This window comes from Trachurus trachurus (genome assembly GCF_905171665.1).
Source record: "Trachurus trachurus genome assembly, chromosome: 13".
Taxonomy (NCBI): domain Eukaryota; kingdom Metazoa; phylum Chordata; class Actinopteri; order Carangiformes; family Carangidae; genus Trachurus; species Trachurus trachurus.
The window spans coordinates 1,156,252-1,173,373 of record NC_139892.1 but is presented as its reverse complement, the minus strand read 5'-3'; the positions used below and the strand labels follow the sequence as shown (position 1 = coordinate 1,173,373).

The 17,122-nt window shown below is 43.0% G+C and overlaps 2 protein-coding genes across 2 annotated transcripts in view; both read left to right on the top strand.

Moving 5' to 3' along the window:
- Nucleotides 1-17,122, top strand: part of LOC310995737 (protein NLRC3-like) — a gene marked incomplete at its 3' end in the record, with an annotated part of 491,970 nt that overhangs the window by 412,526 nt on the left and 62,322 nt on the right. The gene's annotated exons all lie outside the window — the stretch shown is intronic.
- On the top strand, nt 9,440-11,319 carry LOC310995667 (gap junction delta-2 protein-like; the record flags this gene model as incomplete). The annotated part of the gene is made up of 2 exons (XM_083984785.1): nt 9,440-10,087; nt 10,831-11,319. The coding sequence occupies 2 exons, from the start codon at nt 9,440-9,442 to the stop codon at nt 11,317-11,319; spliced, it is 1,137 nt and encodes a 378-aa protein (XP_083840911.1).

Genomic DNA, 17,122 nt, shown 5'->3' with positions numbered 1-17,122 from the left:
GAAACACAGAATATTAACTAATACTGGACAAAGATTGAATCTGAGAATAAACTCTAATTCTCTAATTCAGACATCACAGATATTATAATAAACTGTGGAAACTAACAGGTGACCTAAAGGAAATACAACTTAAATGTTTAGGCTATTTATCTTTTATTTATAGGCTACATTAAAAATAAAAAATAAATACAAAGTACAGGACCCTTAGAAACTATTTTTTCTGTAAAAACATCACTGAATGATAAGAAAAAAACTTTATCCACAACTTTTCATACAAGACATGCTGTTAACATGCTCTTTCTTTTAGTTTTTAGTATGTTTTTATTTGAACTTGTAATATAGGCCTAAGTATTTTAATCTATTTATTGCACCCCGCACTTTCTTTCTTTCTTTCTTTCTTTCTTTCTTTCTTTCTTTCTCTTGGATATGTTTGCCTTTGTTACTGTTTTAACCCTCTGGCAGACAGGAAAACTATCACTGAGATTATTAATAATTAATAATTCTCTAATTCAGACATCACAGATATTATAATAAACTGTGGAAACAAACAGGTGACCTAAAGGAAATATAACTAAAATGTTTATTCATTTTTTATTTATACATAAAAATAAAAAAAAATACAAAGTACAGGACCCATAGAAACTTTTTTTTCTTGCAACTTTTCATACAAGACATGCTGTTAAAAAGGATGTGAATGGACGGACAATGACAGATGACAATAGAAATGCCCTGTTGTATCAGGTTTTCTGTCTCTCTGGTTCTTATGGATGTTTAGAGAGTTTAACCAGATTTTAACTGTTAACCGGTTTCAAGTTCTCAGTGTTCAAATGACAATAAACGTTATTGTTGCATCAACATAAAGAAATAAACTATAGAAAAACTAAAGTAAATAAAAGCAGCAGACAGGAAAACAATCAATGAGACAGAAACGCAGAGTATTAATTAACCCTGGACAAAGATTTAATATGAGAATAAACTAGCCTAATTCTGCCATTCAGACATCACAGATATTATAATAAACTGACTAAACAGGTGACCTAAAGGAAATGTAACTTAAATGTTTATTCTTTTTTTTTTCATTTATACATAAAAAATAAGAAGTACAGGACCCATACAAACTTTTTAATAAAAAAACTTTATACAATTTACAACTTTTCATTAAAAGGAGGTGAATGGACGGACAACGACAGCTGATAATAGAAATGTCCTGTTGTATCATAGATATACTATCTATGCTGTTGTATTAGGTATTCTGTCTCTCTGGTTCTTTTGGATGTTTAGTTTAGAGAGTTTAACCAGATTTGAACTGTTAACTGGTTTCAGTTTCTCAAACTGTGTTGAAACGACACTAAACATTATCGTTCCATCAACATTAATTAATCCTGGACAAAGATGTAATCTGAGAATAAACTCTAATTCTGTAATTCAGACGGATCACAGATATTATGATAAACTGTGGAAACTAACAGGTGACCTAAAGGAAATATAACTTAAATGTTAGTCTTAATGACTCTAGGCTCCAAACTCTAGGCTCTAGACTCTAGACTCTAGGCTCTATAGGCTCCAGACTATAGACTCTAGGCTCTAGACTCTAGACTCTAGACTCTAGGCTCTAGACTCTAGGCTCTAGACTCTAGGCTCTAGACTCTAGACTCTAGGCTCTATAGGCTCCAGACTATAGACTCTAGGCTCTATAGGCTCCAGACTATAGACTCTAGGCTCTAGGCTCCAGACTATAGATAGATATCAGTAGGTGACGTCACGGTGCGTTCCACCTGGCCGCCGCAATGCTGGGTACCGAACACTGATTCACCTCTATTCAGCTCAGTGCAGCCACATCCTCTCTGACCAGAAATGACTGCTGCCTTATGTAGTTTGGATATGGATATTTCTCATTTTGATGGTCTTGCCTTGAAAGCACACACCTCCAGCACCTTTCTGCTGAGACGAGCTTTGACAGCGCGGTGCGCCGCTCTCTCTCCCGTTAAAAGTGAATCTCGCTCACCCAGTGGACCTCTCTCTCTCTCTCCTCGTCTCTCTCTCTCTCTCTCTCTCTGGTCTCCCGTCAGGTAAAAGCTGCCGTTTATTCCTCAGATGAAGCTCATGTTGAGCCTCTCCGGTACAGTTATCCATCACTGCTGTTGAATTAGCCGCTAATCAAAAGCTGTCGCCACTCTGTTTTATCTATCGCTCTGATTTCTCTTTTCTGTGCTGCGCTGATCAGAGCGGCGTCCCTAGCAACGGTGTATTTTACTTAGCAACGATCTGTTAAACAGGAATAACAGACTGTTAAATGCAAAATCAAGATGTAAATAAATATCAGAAATATCAATAAATTATTGGAATACGATATTCAATAGAGCCATGTAATAAAAAAAGCTTTATCCACTATTTTTGTGAGATTTGATGTCACAGCCCATAGACTGCCTTTGGAAGTCGGTACCCAAGATGGAGCTGTGACCGGCTGCGAACGCTGTGTGACGTCACGTGATATCTATCTATAGACTCTAGGCTCTAGGCTCCAGACTATAGACTCTAGGCTCTAGACTCTAGGCTCTAGACTCTAGACTCTAGACTCTAGACTCTAGGCTCCAGACTCTAGGCTCTAGACTCTAGGCTCTAGACTCTAGGCTCTAGAATCTTGGCTCTAGACTCTAGGCTCCAGACTATAGACTCTAGACTCTTGGCTCTAGACTCTAGGCTCTAGACTTTAGGCTCTAGACTCTAGGCTCTAGGCTCTAGATTTTAGGCTCTAGACTCTAGGCTCTAGACTTTAGGCTCTCGACTCTAGGCTCTAGACTTTAGGCTCTAGACTCTTGGCTCTAGACTCTAGGCTCTCGACTCTAGGCTCTAGACTTTAGGCTCTAGACTCTTGGCTCTAGACTCTAGACTCTAGGTTCTAGACTCTAGGCTCTAGACTCTTGGCTCTAGGCTCTAGGATCTAGACTCTAGGCTCCAGACTCTAGACTCTAGGCTCCAGACTCCAGGTTCAGGCTGTCCAGTTTACGGTGAAAATACAATACTCTATACTCTTTCTCTCTGTCTCTGTCACTGATGATGAGCTCTGCTTCATCAACACAGGCACAGCAACTATATAAATGTGAAACGTCAGATTAAAAAGGCTCTTTCTACACGTTTTTTTTGTGACTAATAAGTTTGCCTATTATATATCTCTAATAGCCTACCACTTGTAAATTGTTTGCTCTGACGTGTTGTCACAGCTAAACTACTCTAATTGAATATTTACTAACCCCTTTCATTTATTTTCTTCTTCTTTGGTGGTAGACACACACAACTGGTGCTTGAGGTTCATTATTGCCACCGCATGGACGTATTTTTCGTGCACCACTGCAATGCATTGTGGATGATATACAGCTCTGAAGTGACCATCGATGTTGACTCGATCACTCAGCCCTCAAGGTTCGATCTCACCAAGTTCACTTCAGCTGTTTAGAGAAATGGAACAGCCCTTATGATGGCGGCGGGGATTCCCCCAAGGGCAAATGCTGAGGGCAAGTGAACGAGGGCGACTCAACCGGCTTTTGGAACGCAGCCCAAGTTTCAGGCTCCAGACTCCAGTTTCATGCTGCGTTCAAGAAACTCGGAAGTCGGAAAAACGAGCTCCGAGTTGTAAAAAATGAATTGAACGACGTCAAACTCGGAAATTACAGGTCGGAAACTCGGGTATCATATCAGAGCTCCGACTTGACGTCACGACAACATTAAAACATGGCGGCCCTCGTCTTAAACGGTTAGAATTTAGACATTTTAAGTTATTTGTTGAGGTTTGAATGCCTATTTTTGTGTATTATTGCAGTAGGAAGCCTATATTAAGCTGTGATTGTTGTATGGTGTGAAATTGTGTTCCTCGTATGTGACGGAAATAACGTTTAACTGTTATCAAGGCTATAACATTCTATGTGCACTCATCTGCAGCGTCTCCTCTCCTCCAAAACAAACATAATTTACTGCTGCATTTATTTTTCGTATTCAGCTATGAGCCACAATACGCCAAACTTCCTTCAGGTATCCATGTTTTTTTTCTTCCGAGTTCCTGCTAGCGTGAACATAATGATGTCGGAAGTCGGAAATTTCCGAGTTGGGAATCCCGACCTCCGAGTTGTTATGAACGCAGCACCAGACTCCAGACTCCAGGTTCATGTGGAAAGTGAAGGAAGTGGTGGAACTTGTTGCTTTTGAAGCTGCATAGAAACAGAAGTTTTGCGTGGAGCTGCTTTGTCCGGTGCTTCCAGCTGGTTCCATCCGTGTTTTTGTTTGACTGTTCGCGGCTGTTCAGAAAAGGAACGCCCCCCCTCCACCTCCATTGTGCTGTGAAATCTTTGTTGCACTGTACATTGGCAGCTTTTGTAGCCGCGTAGTAGCACAATGATGGGATGGTTTCAGATGGCCGGGGTCAGTGTGTGTGTTCAGCCTGCTGCTGCTGTCGCTGTCCATCGCTCCGCAGGATTCAAACCAGTGACGCTCTGACATTAAATATAACCATGAACGCTGCGCGGAGGCGGAAAACTCAGGGTTAAACTCAGGTGAGTTCATTTCTCCTCCTCCTCCTCAGTGTGTGTGTGTGTGTGTGTGTGTCAAGTCTTCATTATCTGAGACCTTCACTGCAAAAACTAATATATTTGTCTTATTTCTTGTCAAAATGCCTCATTTCTAGTCAAAACTAAACTCTTTTCACTTAAAATAAGACTCATCACCTAAAAATGAACTTGTTTTTAGATCATTTTCACTTGTTTCAAACTAATTTTCACTCGAGTTAAGTAGAAAAATCTGCCAGTGAAAGCAAGTTTTTTGTGCTTGTAATAAGAAAGAAAAACTTGCTCCACTGTCAGATTTTTCTACTTATTTCAAGTGAAAATCAGCTTGAAAGAAGTAAAAAGTGTCTAAAAACAAGCTACTTTAGATGTGATGAGTCTTATTTTAAGTAGAATTAGATTTGTTTTGACTAGAAATAAGACAAATATTCTTGGTAAGATTTTGAGTTTTTGCAGTGTGTTAACTTTAACCTAGAAAACTGTAGATAGTTCCTACAAATCCAGAAGTAAAGCAGGTGAAACTTTTATCTCAGCTCTAGATTCACTGTTTATGTCAATGAGCTACTGATAAATAACGCGAGTGTGAGTGTGTGTGAATAAACACAACTGGATGTTTAGAGGAAAGACGAAGAACGTTCTGCTCCCGTGTGTGAATGAGTGAAACTCTCTGGTTCATAGTGAGGACCATGAGGTCGTGTTAAAGGGATAGTTTAACATTTTGGCAAATCCGTCTGATAACGTTATGTTATTATCTCATAGAGTGGTGAATGTGCAGCTCACAACTTGTCCACCAGAGTGTTGTGGAGTTGTTGGATTGTGTATTTGATGAGTTTGATGAGGGAAACCAAGAAATCCCATGAGCCTCCGTAGCGTAGCTCTGAGCAGCTCACGGCTCTGCTCCGCCGTTCTAAAAATAGCTTGCACCAACAATTAAAGGTAACAAACCTACTGCTATGACTATAGTGATCATGGTGATGGGCCAATTTGACAACATGTTGAACTATCCCTTTAATGGACCGGGTCTGAACTAACCCTCCTGCTCTGAGACTAAACCGTCCCACCGAGGGAATGAAACTAACAAAACCCAATGACTAGTGTTGTAGTCAAGACCACCAAGACGGAGACCGAGTTAAGACCGAGACCAAACCACTACGAGACCATTATCAAGACCAGTCCCCGTCCTCATAATAACTGTGGATCTTGATATTTACATTATTCCTCCTCAGCTACAAAGAAAAAAGATGATTTGATGTAAAAATCTAAACCATATTTAACCCTCCTGTTGTTCTCCTGGGTCAAAGAAGGAAGGAAGGACCAAGGGAAAGAAGGAAGGCAGGAAGGACGAAGGGATAGAAGCAGGCCTGGAATTTCATCATTTTAGGGGCAGGGCCACTTGGCCTTACGTGTTGTCAATTTTTTGAGGGCACAAAGGCCAAAAGCCAGGGCAGCAAGGCCATAAAATAGAACAATGATTTTAAATCCACTCTTTAATGAATTTACTACCTGTATCTGTTAAATTAATACATAAAAGGGTCCAGTCCTATGCAGCTATGTTTTGAAATTCCTATTGTTCACTGTTGCACTGGGCGATATGAGAAAAAATCCTATCACGATATTTTTTTTCATAGGCTATCAGTCGACATCAATTTATATCATCATTTGGTTGGTGATTGTTAGTATAGTAGCTTGCCTGGGTCTGGGCAGTGTTCAGGTCGGCACAGTTGAACTTTACGCCCGACTGCGGTGCGTTTGTATCGGTGTGAACACAACAGTCTCTGGGCTGAGCAGCAGCAGCAGCAGAGCGGCCGCACCGTGACCGCGTCCGTGTTGGGAGAACACGGCCGGACGTCGGTCTGCTCTAGCTGTCTGGCGTCTCCATTGTGAAAGTTTAGCGTTACTTCAGAGTTAATGACGCACCACGCATCTTTTCACGGCCATCCGAGTTCTCCTTGACTCCTTCACATTTTCTTCCGAGGCAAAACTCTTTTTTTATTTTTTCTATTTTTTACCGGCAGTGTCCCTCTGCTGACGTGCACGGCTGTAGCAGCCCAAACACTAGCACGTGTTGACATGTTGGCTCTTTTCCAGCCACATGATTGGTTCGGCGAGTGGGGGGTGTATGATGAAGTCACCTGGTTGGCCGGTGATCGATTGGTCGTCAAACTGTTGTTATAGCCCGCCCGAGCGGTTTATGCCAGGCTCGAATCAAACCCACCCCTGACGATGCTGCTGCCAGAACGGCATCAAAATACGCATTGTTTTTTCTTCAAAGACGCAGGTGTCAAAGACGTGTTGATAGGAAAGAGGCAAAGGAGAAAACCACAAAATCAACCGGGGCAGTGCGGGTGGGGCATCGAGGCCACTGTGGCCTTAGGGCAGATATTTTTTTCAAGGGCACAAGGCCAAATCGGACGGGCACGAGGGCCATGGCCCTCGTGAAATTCCTGCGCTGGATAGAAGAAAGGAAGGAAGGCAGGAAGGATGAAGGGAAAAAGGAAGGAAGGCAGGAAGGACCAAGGTAAAGAAGGAAGGAAGGAAGGAAGGAAGAAAGGACCAAGGGAAAGAGGGAAGGAAGGAAGGCAGGAAGGATGACGGGAAAAAAGGAAGGAAGGATGAAGGGGGAAAAGGAAGGAAGATAGGCAGGAAGGACCAAGGGATAGAAGAAAGGAAGGAAGGAAGGACCAAGGGAAAAAAGGAACGAAGGATGAAGGGGGAAAAGGAAGGAAGATAGGCAGGAAGGACCAAGGGATAGAAGAAAGGAAGGAAGGATGGACCAAGGGAAAAAAAGGAAGGAAGGACCAAGGGAAAAAAGGAAGGAAGGCAGGAAGGACCAAGGGAAAAAAGGAAGGTAGGATGAAGGGAAAAAAGGAAGGAAGGCAGACTGGAAGGACGAAGGGAAAGAAGAAGGAAGGACGAAGGGAAAGAAGGCAGGAAGGATGAAGGGAAAAAAGGAAGGAAGGATTAAGGGAAAAAAGGAAGGAAGGCAGACTGGAAGGACGAAGGGAAAGAAGGCAGGAAGGATGAAGGGAAAAAAGGAAGGAAGGAAGGCAGACTGGAAGGACGAAGGGAAAGAAGAAAGGAAGGGGAAAAGGATTTTGGAAAGAAGGAAGGGAAAATGAAGGAAAGAACGATGGAGGGAGGCAACAGATTGGGCCAATTAGATCAAAAGAGGAAGGAAGCAGAAGGATGGGCGAAGGGAAGGAAGGAAGGAAGGAATGGAAAAATGATTGTGGAAAGAAGGAAGGGAGAAAGGAAGGAAACAGATTGGGTCATTGCCCCAGAAGGATGACAGGAGAGTTAACGTAAACAAAGTTTGTATTGAACAGAAGAACACAGCACAGAACCTGCTGAAGTCTCCTCCCACTGTTGTCATGGTGACACCAAGTTGTTACCATGGTTTAACACAAGCAGATACTTTAGTACAACTATTTGAATGGGCTTTATGCACAGCTCTACTACTTCCTGAAATAAGGCAGCTCCTTTATTTCCTGTCTTACATTATTGGACAAACTGATTAATCCAGGTGTGTTTGACCATTGTTGTGAGGTCAGACACACCTGGATTAATCAATTTGTCCAATAATGTAAGACGGGAAATAAAGGAGCTGGCTTATTTCAGGAAGTAGTGGGGCTGTGCCTAAAGCTAATTATCTATCTACTTATTGAATAACATCACAGAAACCAAAGTGAGACAGTGATATTTTATACTATTTTCTTTTCTTTTACTTGTTTCTTTTTCTTTTGCTCCTTCTTTTAACTCTGTGCTTTTGTTTTTATGCTGTTCTTTAAAAAAAAAGAAGAAGAAAAAAAAAAGAAGTTTAAAGCACATTGAGTTGCCTTGGTATGAAATGCACTGTATAAATAAAGATGCCTTGCCTTGCATTATGGTCTGGAGAAAACATCGAGAGTCCAACTGGACTGAGACCGAGACCTTGAAGACGTGGTCTCAACTACAACACTACGACATTAGTGTGGATCCTTCACATGAGCAAACAGGTTTCTGATCTAAACCTCTGCAGGTCAAAGGTCAAACCCTCGGCCTCTCTGCTCACAGAATACCATAGCTCCATTTCTCACCTCACACAGTGGTGCCCTGACAACCATCTGCACCTCAATGTGTCCAAAACCAAAGAACTGGTCATCACCTCCCCCAGCACAGGCAAGTCAACCCCCTTCCCCATCCACAACCCCATCAGCATCAACGGAGAAGCCGTGGAGGTGGTAGATACTTTCAGATACCTAGGACTCATTATAGACAATAAACTCACGTTTGAATCACACATCCATGACATCCATAAACGCAGCCAGCAAAGACTCTCTGCCATCAGGAAACTGAGAGCTCTCTCAGTGGCCCCCCACCTCCTACTGTTACTATACAAGAGCATAATTCAGCCCATCCTCCTCTAGTGCTCCTCCTGCTTCTTCAACATGTTGTCATCCCCCAACACAAAAAGACTGACACAAATCACTCATAGAGCTGCCAAAATCATTGGCCTCCCCACCCCCATCCTCTCTGACCTCAACACCATAGCCATAACATGCAGAGCACTCACCATCACCCAGGACCCCAGTCACCCCCTAAACCCGTACTTTGTGCTGCTTCCATCTGGCCGCCGGTACAGGTCCCTGACCTGGAAGAGGGTCAAGTTCAGCCGAAGCTTCGTCCCCTCTGCTATAACAGAACTAAATAGATTGCGTCGCTGAATGTGTGTTCCCGTTTAATGTGTATGGGTGGGTGATGTAATGTATGTATTTATGTATCTTGAGGTTGTGTGTTGCGTACGGGGGTGAAAACAAGTTTCCTTGTAAAGGACAAATAAAGCTGAATCTGAATCTGAATCTGAATCTGAATCTGAATCTGAATCTGCCTCTCCCTCAGGTTAAGTCATGGGGGACTGGTCCATCCTCGGACGCTTCCTGTCCGAGGTGCAGAACCACTCCACGGTGATCGGGAAGATCTGGCTCACCATGCTGCTCATCTTCCGGATCCTGCTGGTGGCACTGGTGGGCGACGCCGTCTACAGCGACGAGCAGTCCAAGTTCACGTGCAACACGCAGCAGCCCGGCTGCAGCAACGTCTGCTACGACACCTTCGCCCCCGTCTCGCACCTCCGCTTCTGGGTCTTCCAGATCGTGCTCGTCTCCACGCCGTCCATCTTCTACATCGTCTTCGTGCTGCACAAGATCGCCAAGGACGAGAAGCTGGACAGCCAGCGGGCGAAGGCGGCAACGATGGCCGTGGCGGCGGCGGCGGCCCAGCGAGCGCCGCGGTGCAGCAGCGGCCGCGTGGAGAAGGACGGGCTGGAGGCGCTGAGGGTCAGCATGCCGCCGTACTGCCCCCGCTACCGGGAGGAGGAGGAGTGGGGGGTGGGGGAGGGGGAGGAGCGGCTGCTGCAGGAGGACTACGGCGAGCTGGGCGAGGACCCGACGCAGCAGTCCAACCAGGTGCTGCTCATCTACATCCTGCACGTGCTGCTGCGCTCCGTCATGGAGATCACCTTCCTGGTGGGGCAGTACTTCCTGTTCGGCTTCGAGGTACAACAACTGTTTTATTCATATCAGCCATCCATCAGTCACATTGAAGGGATAGTTCACCCAAAATGCAAATTTCCCTCATTATCTCCTCCCCCTTATGTGGACTAAGGGCTGGGAGAAGTTTCAGAGTCCTCTGTGGCTTCTCTGAGTTACAGGGGGTCTCGGCGTAGCAGTGCATGTCCATATAACAGTTGCAAATGGATACCAACTGTCTTCGTAACAAAAAGACACACCAAAAAACATCCAAATACCTCCATGCAAATTTGACGAACCAGGAAGAGGAGCTTCGAGAAGCTTCTGCTACAAAACAAGCTTAAAATATAGACTTATTTAATTTTTTTCGGTACAATTTCGCATGTCGGGGCTTCAATACAAGACGGACATTACATATGAGCAGCATGGAGGTATTTGGATGTTTTTTGGTGTGTCTTTTTGTTACGAAGACAGTTGGTATCCATTTGCAACCGTCATATGGTCATGCACTGCTACGCCGAGACCCCCTGTAACTCAGAGAAGCCACGGAGGACTCTGAAACTTCTCCCAGCCCTTAGTCCACATGAGGGGGAGTAGATAATGAGTGAAATTTGAATTTTGGGTGAACTATTCTTTTAATATCTTACCCCCGAGCACTGCTGTCACTTTATTTGTTTGTCCTGTCGCATGAACTGTGCTGTTTGTCTATTAATGTCATGTGATTCACTGAGGCTACAAATGAAGTAACCTTTGACCCTTTGACCTTGGAGGTGCCCCACCTGTACCGCTGCGACACCTACCCCTGCCCCACGCGCACCGACTGCTTCGTGTCTCGCGCCACGGAGAAGACGATCTTCCTGAACTTCATGTTCAGCATCAGCCTGGGCTGCTTCGTGCTCAACGTGGCGGAGCTGCACTACCTGGGCTGGGTCTACATCTTCCGCGTGCTGTGCTCCGCCTGCTCCACCTGCTGCAGCCCGGACCGCGACACCGTCCGCCTCTACTCGCACCACAACCCGCTGCTGCTGCAGCTGCGCCACTCGCTGCGCAGCCAGCTCGTGCTGCAGACGCCCGCCGCCATGGCGCCGCCCGAGAAGAGCGGCGGCGGCGGCCTGCTGGGCCACGCGCCGGCCATCTCCTTCGAGACCGACTCCACGGTGGAGTGCACCTCCAAGAGGAACACGGAGAGCCGCGACAAGGTGAAGGTGAAGCTGGCCAACATGGCGCGGCTCGGCCGGACCAAGAAGTCCTGGCTGTGAGGCTACGGCGGCCGGCGAGGGTCAACTCACCAAGAAGTCCTTTTTTAATTTTAAAATTTGATGTTTGAATTGAAACACATAGGGAAATAATTGTTCTCCAGTTGTTCAAAGGAAATCCGATCGGATTTTGGATCATGGATCGGATCAAATCTTGAAACATTTACTTCAGTGACTGTGCTGAGAAAGACTCGACCATAATCTGTGTTCACGTTAAATTGTCCCATTGGAGTCAATACACTCCAGGCTGCCTCTGGTCTCCTTAAAGTGGCGTGGCCATGCAGAAGCCTAGTGACATCATACAGGAAGCTGACTCCTCATGGAAGGTCTTGGTTTATAAACCGTCTTTGGGTCAACTCACCAAGAAGTCCTGGCTGTGAGGCTACGGCAGCTGGCGTGGGTCAACTCACCAATGGTGCCTCTCATTGATCTTGTGCTCTGTATTTTTTAGTATGTTACTATCATGATGTAGTGTCATGCACTTGGTTTTATCTCATACTGTTGATAATATGTTCTGTATTTTTAGATTAGCCGCCTATGGACTGGTGTTGAAAATTAGCACTTGTGCTAAACACACTCAAGCAAAGCATCTGGTCTGTCCACTGGAACAGTCTTAATGTATTTGTGATGTCCATATCAAATAAATAAACATAACATAACATGTGCTATGGTAATTATGGTAAATACCAAAAGACGACGTGAAAAGTGCACATGAACACCCTCTCATGTGGTATTTTCCACTGGGCAACTCCGAGAATTGAGAATAACCTTTGACCTTTTCAACATGGTGGCGAACAACGCAAGATTCGTTAATGGTAAGCAAGGCAAGCCTTTAGAAAACAGTTAGCAGCTATTCACTTTATGTATGCGTGCATGTACAGTAAAAAAAAAAACGCTTTTAAAAAGCTAGCCAAATAGCCAGTGCTAAATCTCCATGAATATTAATATTTACCGTTTGAGTTTTGATAATTCATGAACTAGGCAATCCAAGATTGTTTTACCCCATAGATATACACGTACAACAACAAAAGCACATGAACACAACGCACTGGTAAATACCAAGTCACAAGTGGAAAATACCATCTGTACCATAGCACATGAAGGCAGCATGAGAAGTCCTGGCTGTGAGGCTACGGCGGCCGGCGAGGGTCAACTCACCAAAAAGTCCTGTTGATCCACAGAGTGAAACCGTTCAGTTCCTGTCGACCGCCATTGTTGCTTTTCATTCTGATCCAACAGGGCTCCTACACATTTGAACTAATTTCCAGACGTGTATCATGTAAATAAATTACGCAATTAATCGTTTGTTTTCATTATTGGGTCTTTTCTGGCCAAATTGAAGCCCCTTGGATAAGAAGTTAAACGTCTTCCCAGACAAATACAAGTCCAGTTGCCTACGATTCAATTTGCCCAGAAAAGAACGATGACCTGGATGAATGAGAATATCCATAGACTTTCACTATTATGGATTTGTCGGCCATTATGTCACCAAATAATTGTTCTAAATTAATTGTTCTCCAGTTGTTCAAAGGTAATCCGATCGTATCAAATCTTGAAAATGTGTTGTTTCAAAAACAAAAACGGATTCTGAGCTCGGATTAGATCACGTGATCCAGTCTTAGTTTTCATCTGGATCAAACCCTCAGTTTGTGTTGATCAAACCTTTTAGTTGGATCTGGAAAACTTTGATCCGATTATTCTGATCCCAGCAGTTTAGTGGATTCAGGAACAAAATGTGATTTAAATAAAATTCAAACTGGTCAAATAAACAATATTTATAATGTAGGATATATACATTTAATGATTTATATTTTGCACCTAATTTTAAACCATAACCTGAGCCTTCTCCATCGCTGCCCCCTCCCTCTGGAACTCACTCCCCAAACCCATCCGCATCTGCACTCACCTCCCTACATTCAAGACCATGCTCAAAACTAACCTTTTTAAATTAGCTTTTAATATATACTTTTTTTGTGTTCTATATTGTTTTCTGTGTTTTATACTGTCTCTGCTGTTTTAACTGAATTACAATTTGAATTGCTGTATTTAATGATTTTTAAACTGTAAAGTGTCTTTGAGCATTTGGAAAAGCGCTTATAAATACATTTATTATAACAGTGATTAGTTAATAAAGTTTACTTTTGAATATTCTACAACTGAAATACCTTTCCCCAAACTGAATTTAATGAAATTTGAAGTTTCAATTTTAAAATTAGAATTTTTTTAATTTTGAATGTACTGTATATTTGCTTCTTTTCTTTTTTTTTTATTTATCTTAACAGCCCAACAACCAGATGGAGTCTGGGTGTTTAAAAGACATTGAAGAAACAACAAAGAGCACAGAAAACAACCTCATGCTACCTGTTGTTAACAGACCAATCAGCCCTCATTGTGATGCACAGTCCCATCTAGAGCATCATTATCCAGATTTGGTAATCTCGAAAAGTTTGGATCTGGATCAGACTGATACAATTCTACTTTGCTTTGAACAACTGGGATAAAATCAAGACGGATTACGTGATCCTGGATGGGGGGGGGCATTTCAAAATCCGGATATTTTTTATCCAGATTACACCTTTAGAACAACAGGACCCTGAGATTGTAGCTCGGTACAGCTAGAGCACTGGAGAAGAGAGTAACAACACGCATTGGTCCAATGGAAGCGCCTCCTGATGGAGGAATATGGGTATTGCAAAAGTGCCCAAGAACTGACATCTCTGCATTGTTGGTGAATGAGCAAGTGTGGTGTTTTCAATAATTTAAGGACATTTATAGATCACCCACGTTAACAGCATCATCGTGGATCCTTTACAGATAAACATTAAAGGTGTACAGAAATGGCCGTTTGTCCTGTTTGTCGCGCCGAGTTGTCACGAGCTGCAACACGAGTTTACCCGAGTGAGGAAAACGAATTTGATTGGTCGTTATCGAGCAGGCGGGATATTCAAAGCTTGGGGCGAGCCCGAGCTCCGTGTGTGTGTGCGTGTCTCAGACGTTTGAATGACGGATGACGGATCCAATATCAGTGGCTGGTGAATCGTGTACAGGCTGACGTATAATCCGTGCGCCTGCATTATCCAATGCGAAAAAAAAAATACACACTTTCATCCCGGATTTACTCAAAAATAGAATTTTGCACTAAGTTTGGCCTACAACGTCTGAAAGATGAGTTATCACATTAATTTTATGACCCAAAGTGGGCTCAAATTCAATTTTCTTTTCTGTACACCTTTAACACATGGGTGAGTAAAACAAAAACAGTTGTCTACATTAACTCTTTCGCGACCATTGACGAGTTAACTCGTCACAGCCTGCCGAACGTTCACGACCATTGACGAGTTAACTCGTCAAAACCGTTTTTTTACAGATTAGGATAATAGACACTCTGAGGTACCCTGTGTGTGAATATGGTAGTCCTCTGATATGTAAAACTGTTTTAAACTAAAATCAAAACATAATGTTTTTTATAAACTGTGTGATCTTGGTTTTGTTTGAGTAATCGTTCTCCTTGAATGCTGCTCTGGGGACAGCGTGCAGCGCTGTGCGGCTGTCGGCTACAGTGTTGCAACTTTCTCGCTGAATCTGGCGACTTTCCAAACCCTCTTGGCGACTTTTGACAAAAGCGACCGACGACAAATCTGGCGAGTTTTTCCGGTGCTGTTACAAACATTTCTGGTTTGGAGACTCGGATCTGAAAGCCGGTTATCTCTGCTGTTTTCACGGTGCAGCAGAGCGGGCGCTCTGCAGCGGGGGCTGTGACCGGCCGCCCCCGCAACAGAGCACTCACCGCCGGCCAGTCACACAGCAGTGTCACGGAGCTGCTGCGCTGCAGCCAGAGACCCACACCGCTGCTCTCCAAGCTGCCACACCCCCCAGATTTACCTACAAATATATTTATTTATCCGTAGAAATGATTTGGGAGACGCCACACTGCAGAGTACCGGTAAAATGAGCAGATTGCCACTTGACACAAAAGTGCGTTTTTCTCTGAAACTAGAGCGGGAGCTCCGTTTTTGGAGAAACCCAGCTCTCTTCTCCTCCTTCGTACTCACGAACGAAATGGCGGAAAAACTCGCCGTTTTTTCGAGGAGCACGTTGTAAAGTCACTCTTCAACCACGTGAAGACCGTTTGTTTCTAGGTGATGTACAGAGTTCGGTTCGACGTGAGATAAAAGGTAAACAAATAGCCAAAAACATGTGGTCCTGAGCGGATGTGCTGAGGAATTAGTGTGGTCGCGAAAGAGTTAATGTTTCAATCTACATTTTATAATAAACAAATTATAAGTGTAATTTGATATGACCAAGACACCTAAAAACAAAAACACGTCCGTTTTCATCAATTTAAAAGTAAGTGGGCAACACACATACATTGGAGTGAATGGGTTTTCTGGGCGCTTTTGCAATACCCATATCCTGCCACTAGGGGCGCAAAACCCTTAAACCCTTAAACCCTTACCACGGGAGTCAATGGTGGTGTCCTTACTCTCTTATTCCAGTGCTCTAGGTACAGCAGCGTATACAAAATAATTAACCCACATAACTTCAGATGAGACCAGACCCAGATAAATATGTTCCCATACAGTAGTTTCCATTTTCCAGACCTGTATAAATGTATAAAATCTAATTCCATAGTTTTCCATCCTAGCGTAGGAACTCTGGTCTGAACACATCGTCTCAGGTTTTACTTTTCATTTCTGATTCAGTCGTGATACAAACACGTTTTATTTCCTATGAGATGAACCAATCAACAGCAGCGACCGGATCGGGACAGTGATGATGTCATCGACCTGCTGCTGCTCAGGGCGTTGGAGGCGGAGCTTGTTGCATGAGGAGCAATGCATCATGGGACAGTGTGTGTTGGTGTCAGTGTGTGTGAGTTTGAGCTGTGATGTGGTTTTTTCCTCTGTAGCGAGTGGACTTCAGTATTGATTATTACTTTTTTATTATTATCTCATTGATCAGCTGATTCATTTTCTTTAGCTGTATTAAAAAGCAGAAACTCAACATCAACGACTCGTTTCCATTTTTTAAATCTAAAAATGTTTTGTCAGTTTTTTTATACAGACATATGTACATTCATACAATAAACAAACAAATATATATATATATATATATATATATATATATATATATATATATACATACATAGAAAGGGGTATTAGCAGATTATATAATCGTAATAATTTATAATATTCCAAGGTTTTTATAGCTTTTCTGTCTTTCATATTTTGTAGTAGCTGTATGTAATATCTGGTTTCTATTTTAAACTCATGAAAATGTGTTTTTTGTTTTGGATGACCATTTGCATTTATGGAAATATGGATATTTTCCTTGTAAAATAAAAAGATGCAACAAAAAAAATTCCTTTCCCTGAAGTTTTTTTCATCATAAGTGAGAATTACAAAAAAAAAGGTATAACGACATTAAAAAAAAAAACATGACAGATATTTTCCTCCTGTTCACAAAAAGTACAGTTGACAATAATACCGACCCTAGCTGTGATGGGAGATGTGGGCTGGGAACCCAATGAGGTACGGTGGAGTGTATATACGGTGTATTTAGGATACTAGGATTAAATCGTAACAGGATTGCAAGAAAAATCTTTGAGTGGGACACTCTGACCAATGGGACTATATGACATCTTGCTGAGAGCTGGATATGAAGACTGTCATTATAACAAAGAGAAAGTGGATATTAACGTATTAAAAGAAATTATTTTCCAACAAAGTAAAGATAGATGGGCATTAGATACTTGGGGTAAACCAAAGCTGCGTACTTACTGTGAAATAAAACAGGTATTTGGCCC